The sequence below is a fragment of the Dendropsophus ebraccatus genome, chromosome 9 (assembly GCF_027789765.1).
Source record: "Dendropsophus ebraccatus isolate aDenEbr1 chromosome 9, aDenEbr1.pat, whole genome shotgun sequence".
In the NCBI taxonomy this organism is placed as follows: domain Eukaryota; kingdom Metazoa; phylum Chordata; class Amphibia; order Anura; family Hylidae; genus Dendropsophus; species Dendropsophus ebraccatus.
The window spans coordinates 90,057,387-90,065,361 of record NC_091462.1 but is presented as its reverse complement, the minus strand read 5'-3'; the positions used below and the strand labels follow the sequence as shown (position 1 = coordinate 90,065,361).

The 7,975-nt window shown below is 48.1% G+C and overlaps 1 protein-coding gene across 1 annotated transcript; it reads left to right on the top strand.

Moving 5' to 3' along the window:
- Window positions 1–144: 144 nt before the first annotated feature.
- AIMP2 (aminoacyl tRNA synthetase complex interacting multifunctional protein 2) lies at window positions 145–7,556 on the top strand. The gene is made up of 4 exons (XM_069983829.1): window positions 145–347; window positions 2,942–3,151; window positions 4,071–4,302; window positions 6,995–7,556. The coding sequence occupies exons 1-4, from the start codon at window positions 252–254 to the stop codon at window positions 7,378–7,380; spliced, it is 924 nt and encodes a 307-aa protein (XP_069839930.1). The 5' UTR covers window positions 145–251; the 3' UTR covers window positions 7,381–7,556.
- Window positions 7,557–7,975: the final 419 nt, after the last annotated feature.

Sequence of the window (7,975 nt, the reverse complement as noted above, 5' to 3'; positions counted from 1 at the left end):
CTCCACCGCTCACATTCCATTGGTCGATGAAATGAAGGAGCAGAATGACTGCAGAAGAACCGATTCGGCCACGTTTGATGAGGGAAACACTAGAGTGGATATGTATTCCTAATGTTATGCGCGGAGCTTTGCCCTAAGTTAAAATGGCCGTCGTGCAGCTAGGAAGGAGCCGCTTGCGGCAAGGTATGCCGGGAAGGGAGTGACGTCGTCAGGTCTAGAGTGAGTAGCGTGGTGCCGGGGCTGCTGCAGTCATGCCCATGTATAAGGTTCAGCCGTATAACAGCGGAGACATCACGGTGGATCTGCCCAGCTGTATGTACAGACTGCCCAACGTGCACCATGAGCAGGTAATACGCCGTCCGTCACCACCGGGGACTCCTCCCGGGTCACTGTGAGCTCTGGGCATAGATCCTGGGGCCGGCACTGTCATGGTGTCTGCTGACCGCACAGGACCCGGCCCATAGACTACAATGGGAATAGACTGCTGACCGCACAGGACCCGGCCCATAGACTACAATGGGAATAGATTACTGCCCACCAGGGCCATAGACTACAATGGGAATAGACTGCTGATCACCAGGGCCATAGACTACAATGAGAATAGACTGCTGATCACCAGGGCCATAGACTACAATGGGAATAGACTACTGCCCACCAGGCCATAGACTCCAATGGGAATAGACTACTGCCCACCAGGGCCATAGACTACAATGGGAATAGACTACTGCCCACCAGGCCATAGACTCCAATGGGAATAGACTACTGCCCACCAGGGCCATAGACTACAATGGGAATAGACTACTGCCCACCAGGCCATAGACTACAATGGGAATAGACTGCTGATCACCAGGGCCATAGACTACAATGGGAATAGATTACTGCCCACCAGGGCCATAAACTACAATGGGAATAGACTGCTGATCACCAGGGCCATAGACTACAATGGGAATAGACTACTGCTCACCAGAGCTATAGACTACAATGGGAATAGACTACTGCTTACCAGGGCCATAGACTACAATGGGAATAGACTACTGCCCACCAGGGCCATAGACTACAATGGGAATAGACTACTGCCCACCAGGGCCATAGACTACAATGGGAATAGACTACTGCCCACCAGGGCCATAGACTACAATGGGAATACACTGCTGCCCACCAGGGACATAGACTACAATGGGAATAGACTGCTTATCACCAGGGCCATAGACTACAATGGGAGTCCCCCATGTTTTGTTGAAGAGAGAGGAATTGTAGGAAATAATTGTGTAGTCAGCCTTGTAAGGTGCCAGTATACATTAGGGGCTGCATACAGTGGTGTATGTCAGGATATGTCACCAGGCATTGTATATGGTCTCACTATGTTCTCACATTTAGGTTCCATCACCAGGCAAAATAACAGAATATACCACCATTTTTTCCCTGTACACTGCCAGAAACCTGATGGACAACATTAAAGTCAATGGGTTCTGTATGGCGTAAATAGATCCGCCGCCGCAGTTTTTTTTTCTTTTTGGCTTCAGTGACAGATCAGTAAATGCAGAATATACCACTGTGTGTGATTGGAGGTGTAGCTGTAAGATGGGGTCCCACAATGGCCATGCCACAGTATGGTAGAATATTTATTTGCTTGTATACCTGTAATGTGAACAGTGTTTTATTGTATGGTTTGGCATAGCTAATATATCTATTGTTTTATGTTGGGGAATCATGAATTTTCATAAATTATGTGAAATCTATGTAACCACTTCTAAGGCTTTATTCACACCTGCATTGTGACTTCCATTTATGATGGAAATGACTTGGGGTTCTGCTTAGGGGTCCACGTTTTCTTACAGTTGTCATTGGGCCTTTGTGTCATATACCCTCTTTACCCTGAAAATAAGAACTAGTAGAAATTTTGTTGAATTGCTAAATATAAGGCCTTCCCCGAAAATAAGACCTAGCAGGGTTTTTGTTTGGAGGCATGCCCACCGATCAGAACACCAGGACATGCAGCTGTGATTCTTTTTAGTCCGCCGCTGTTGTCCCCTACCTCCACCATCTGTTGCAGAGCAGCTGCATGCAGGACATGGAGGCTGCCATCTGATGCTCCCTTTTGCGGCCATTACTTGTAAATGTGCAGGCAAGGCATCAGGAGGTTCGTCACCTGCCGGCATCCCTGTTGTCCGCTACAGCCAGATGCAGAGTGGCGCACAGTCTGCCGCCACACCTTACGCTGTCCCTGCTGTGCTGTACGAGTGCGCTGTGGTGAGCTCCCCCTGGTGGCCAGAAACAATTATACCGTCCGCTCCCTGCTGTGCATGTGACGTGAATGCGTCTTCATTGAAAAAGAAGATATCTCCTGAAAATAAGACCTAGCGCATCTTTGGGAGCAAAAATGAATATAAGACAGTGTTGTATTGTCGGGAAAACGCGGTAGTTATTTCCCTGTTGGATTTCATACAGATCTAATGGAAGTACTGGGGCATGGTCAGTATCATGGGGTGGAGGTATTCCAGGTGCTTCTAGGGTAGAATGATGGAGCCCTGTATAGTTACATACATGACACTCTAAAGCCTCCTACATGGCTCTGATTTGAGGACTTGGTCTGGGTTCTCAGTCTCAGATTCTAATAAACAGAGCCGGCCAGTCCACTGCGTGAGCTCATGGACTCCATTGACATTAATGGGTCTGGCAAGTTTCTAGCTGGTGTCCGTCATTTCACTGAATTTTAATGGGACAAAAATAGTGCTGAATACATTCTTATGTCTGGTTGTTTGAATGGATTCTGTGATGGAGTCCTCGATGCAGATGTGAATCGGGTCTTACGTGCAGATTTCTAAGGTCAAACTAAAGAACGTATTTACAGTTTATCATGGGAAGTCACTTTTTATGTTTACCCAATGTAAGTAAAAATACGTGCGAATAACGCCTATGATCTGTATGACGGTCTCTTCAGGAGGGGACCACCGACCCAGCAATTCAAGCCCTGGAATCTAGACAAGAAGACATCCTAAAGCGGCTGTATGAGCTGAAAGCTGCTGTGGACGGCCTCTCTAAAATGATCCAGACCCCAGATGCAGATCTGGATGTGACGGACATAATTCAGGCAGATGGGAGTGCAACCTCAGCCCCCCGCAGAGCTGACCTAGACTCTATACTTGGAAAGGTATGTTATAAATGCTGGTATTTTAGGGGAACTTGTCACCAAGCTACGTGGGTTGGCATATAGGGGCTTCAGTGCAGTGCACGGACATGCTTTCTGTTAGACAATGTGGCTTACCATTGCATAACCAATATAATGATGGACAGCTTAGTCAGTAAAGGTAAATACTTTATGAATAGTAATGTATTGCAGGCACTGGGGCCCTAGGAGACATCTGGGGTGCCATATGTCAGACCACCACTGAGCACATAGAGATGGCTTTTCTGAAGAAGACACCATCAATTTAAAAACGTAACAAAACCTATGTTATGTTCCGGACGTTGTTTAACACTACCTATGTCCGGATTTAATATTCATAGCTCAGAACTGGGGGAAGGAGACTGAAAAGATAATAACAAGTGTAGAATGAATTGTTAGTCTCACCATGGGCAGCAATATATCAAGTTATTTTGGGTGGAATACACCTTTAATTCTGGGGTATTGAATTCATTGTTTATGCAGCGTGGGAACATAGCCTTAAAGGAGTTATCCAGCGCTACAAAACATGGCAACGCTTGCCCCACTCGTCTCCAGATTGGGGTTCCGTTGAAGTAAATGGAGCTTGATTGCAAACCGCAGCTGACCTGGAGACGAGAGGGGAAGAAGTGGCCATGTTTTTGTGGCGCTGGATAACCCCTTTAAAGCGTACCTAAACCTTCAGACAACCAGAAGTTGTGAACAATGGGATTTGGCTGTTAGGACCCCCACCAATCGCTAGAAAGGACTGGCTTTAGTGCCTATAGATTTTTGTTTTCCCAATCTAGGCATGGGGGGGGGGGGGAGGGAGAGTATATTTAGTCATTAGGGATACAGATCCAAGTGTATATAATGTAACTGTAAATCTCCTGCTTGATGTGCAGCATGGTTTGTTTCTCACATTCAGGACTACGGCGCACTGAGAGATATTGTTATCAATGCAAATCCCTCTTTGCCGCCTCTTTCCTTGCTGATCCTGCACGGGCTGCTGTGCGAGAGATACCAGGTGCTGTCCGCCGTGCACACTCACTCATCCGTCACAAATATCCCAGAGCCGCTGCTCAAGTGCTTTGGAGATCAGGTCAAGAAGAAGTCCCGGCAGGACTATCAGCTCGGCTTCACCCTCATCTGGAAAGACGGTAGGTGGTGTGAGTCTTCCCTGGTAACCCTCAAACATACTGCAGTCTAGATCAGGGATGGGGAACCTTCGGCCCTCTAGCTGTTGCAAAACTACAATTCTCATCATGCCTGGACAGCCAGGCATGATGGGAATTGTAGTTTTGCAACTGCTGGAGGGCCTGGGTTTGACACCCCTGATCTAGACTGTGCTCTCCATTGGGTCCAGGGGCTGGTGGGAGTGTGAACAATCTCTGTACAGCACTGCAGAATATGTTGGTGCTATATAAAGGAACTATATAAATGCAAGAGGAAGGCTGATGCTTTAAATCCGATATAGCAGGCATTTCTAGCCTGCGGCACAGTAGCTACTCCCATAGTGAAAATGTAGCTTTCTTAAAGTTACAGCTGCAAATAGTATTTTTGAAAGTTTAAAGTGTCATTTTAAAACTTTAGGGGGCATTGGTGACAATTTTACTTACCATCTTCTGCCATCCAGCTGCCCAGACATTTGCTATATTAAAGGTGTATTCCCCCAAAACATTTTTTGCATTAATATGTTGCCCACCCATAGCTTTCCATCTTTCCAATATGAATTTATTATGGATTCTGCACAGTTTTGCTGTTATTTAGATGCATGCAGTCCAACCCGACACCACTCCCTGCTCCTGGCCCCCACCCTCTGTGTCGGGATAACGTGTCCTCCATCTGTTCCATGGGCCTGGTTAGCGCTTCTAACATAGCTCACTGTAGTGAGGGAGGATACAGATAGTGATAGCTGCTGTTCACTGTCTCCCTCCTACACAGTGTGGCCCCCAACACTGCATCCGCCCACCCGCATTGCATAGTTAGAGATGTAGTTTTCTGGCCAGCGCCATGTTGGATATAGATTAGCTATTTAAATTTTTTTTAAACTATGGAGCAGAAGCAGCTAGAAAGACTGGAGACGGCTCAAAATACTCAGGGGGACTTGGTGAGTAAGACCAGCCAGGTTTGGGGGCATTTTATTTTTTTAGCTCTTATGGGGGGACTACCCCTTTAAGTATACAGCAAGAACCTATAAGATGGCAGGGTTGAAGGGTAGCAGTTGTGCTCTAATAGCAGGTGACAGCATTGGTTTTGTTTGCGGTAACATACAACAGGGCTCCAGATGGCGACCAAAATGGTTGCCAATGCGACTGAAATTTTGCAAATGGCGCCCAGATTTATTAATCTGGGCGCCATTTGCGACTGGCCCCGGCGGTGGCGCGCTGTCTCTTTAAGTCCGGGCCCCCGGCTGATGCGCGGCTGCCGGGGGTGTCCCGTCCTATCCCCGGCAGCGCGGCGCATCAGTGAGCTGCCTGGGGCCCTGACTTCCGGCACAGGAAGCGCATGTCAGAGACGCTTCCTGTGTCAGAAGTCACAGCCCCAGCGTACAGGGAGCTCACTGACGCGACGCGCTGCCGGGGATAGGACGGGACACCCCCGGCAGCCGCGCATCAGCCGGGGACAGCACCTGAAGAAGAGGATCGCCGGGGGAGCGGGTTGTCAGGTGAGTTTGTGTGTTTGTTTTTTTTAAATACTGCTTAGCATAGAGGAAAGGGGGGGCATCTATAATGGGGGGAGAAGAGGGGCCATCTTCAAGGGGGGGGAGAAGAGGGGGCATCTATAATGGGGGGGGGGGGGGGAGAGGAGGCATCTATAAGGGGAGGGGGTATCTATAATGGGGGGGAGAAGGGGGCATCTATAATGGGGGTAGAGGGGGTCATCTATAAGGGGAGGGGGCCATCTATAAGTGTAGGGCAAACTGGCTGCAGACACTGGGAGATAGATATATGCACAATTATTATTATCAGGGCCCCTCAGGTGTCTGTATTGTAGGGGGTCACTTGCATTAGTCACTAGGTGAGAGATATATCTATCTATATACACATCTTGTGGGGGGTCACTATGGCTGCAGTCATAAGTCTAGCTCAGTATGTATAGACTGTTGCAAGCTTTTAAAGGGAACCTGTCACCCCCGGTGACGGGGTGACAGGCTCCCAACCCCCCGTTAGAACCTATACTCACCTCATCGCGCCGGGTCCCGCTTCTGAAGATGGCCGTCACGGAGATCTCAGCCGCTGCAGCCCGGCGCGCACACTGAGAGATGAGTCCAACGCTCATAGAGAATGACGGGAGAGTCCAGCGCTCCGTCATGTCAGAATGACGGAGCGCTGGACTCTCCCATCATTCTCTATGAGCGTTGGACTCATCTCTCAGTGCACGCCGGGCTGCAGCGGCTGAGATCTCCGTGACCCGGCCATCTTCAGAAGCGGGACCCGGCGCGATGAGGTGAGTATAGGGGGGTTGGGAGCCTGTCACCCCGGCACGGGGGTCGACAGGTTCCCTTTAAGTTCAAGTTCAGAAGAGTAATCCTCATTAAAAGGCTAGCCAAGTGAAGCTGAAGTACTGAGTCAGACTGTATATTGTTGTCAAGTTGCAAGTTTCCATGTTGAACGTTTTCAAACTAAGAAAAGAAAGAATCTAAAGGAGGAGGAGGCTGCCGTGGCATCTGCACACAGTAAGTCCCATTTAACATAACATTAATTTTACATGGTTTAAAATGTTGGCGACCAAATATTCTATTTGGCGCCTAAATTTTTCAGGTTAGGAGCCAATGGCTCCCAGGTAAATTTTTTAGTCTGGAGCCCTGTACAAGATTAACTTTTTTTTTTTTTCCTCCCACAATTTTAGTGCCCAAACCGCAGATGAAATTCAGCATTCAGAATATGTGTCCAATTGAAGGAGAAGGGAATATCGCCAGGTTCCTGTTCTCATTGCTGGGCGACACGTTCAGTGCGGTTACAGCTACACTCATTGATAGCTGGGTGGACACCGCCATTTTTCAGATGAGAGAAGGCAGCGGCAAGGAGAAAGCTGCAGTGCTGAAGGCCATGAACTCTGCCCTGGGCAAGACTCCCTGGCTGGTAGGGAATGAACTGACCATTGCAGATATCGTGAGCTGGTGTGCCATTCAGCAGTCTGGAAATACCACCGCAGTCCCTGCAAATGTGCTGAAATGGATGAAGTCCTGTGAAAACCTCCCCTCCTTTAATACAGTTCTTAAATTATTAAAGTGAGAGTGGTCTGAGGGTTTGGCATCTGCAGTGCAGATCCCTATGGCATACCTAAGGAGATGTACTGTACTGGGGGGATCCTTGGCATGTATACAACTTTCTAGTAGCCTGTAAGCCAGCACTTAAGTGGTTATTTGTATTGGTACGCCATGGATATAATAAACGTCTCTACAACTGTGTCTTCATAGCTATGTAAATGTTACATGAGCTGAACAAAACTTATACATTAAAACATGTTTAATGTACACTGAGAAATCCTATGGTTAGGGCTATGGGATAGATGACCTGAAAGTGTTGAGGTGCTATTGGATTTTCTATCCATCCATTCCGACAGGGATGGGGAACCTTCGGCCCTCCAGGTGTTAGAAAACTACAATTCCCATGATTGGTTGTCCAGGCATCATGGGAATTGTAGTTTTTTAACAGCTGGAGGGCCGAAGGTTCCCCATCCCTGCATTACGAGTTAGAATCCAATACCCGACTCTGTGGGTTCACACTACGGAATTCGTGCGGATAAGTTCCGGTGGATTCCGACGCTCGTCACACCTGTGCTATAGACACCATTCTATGGCCGAGCAGATTCTGCCGACATGTTAAT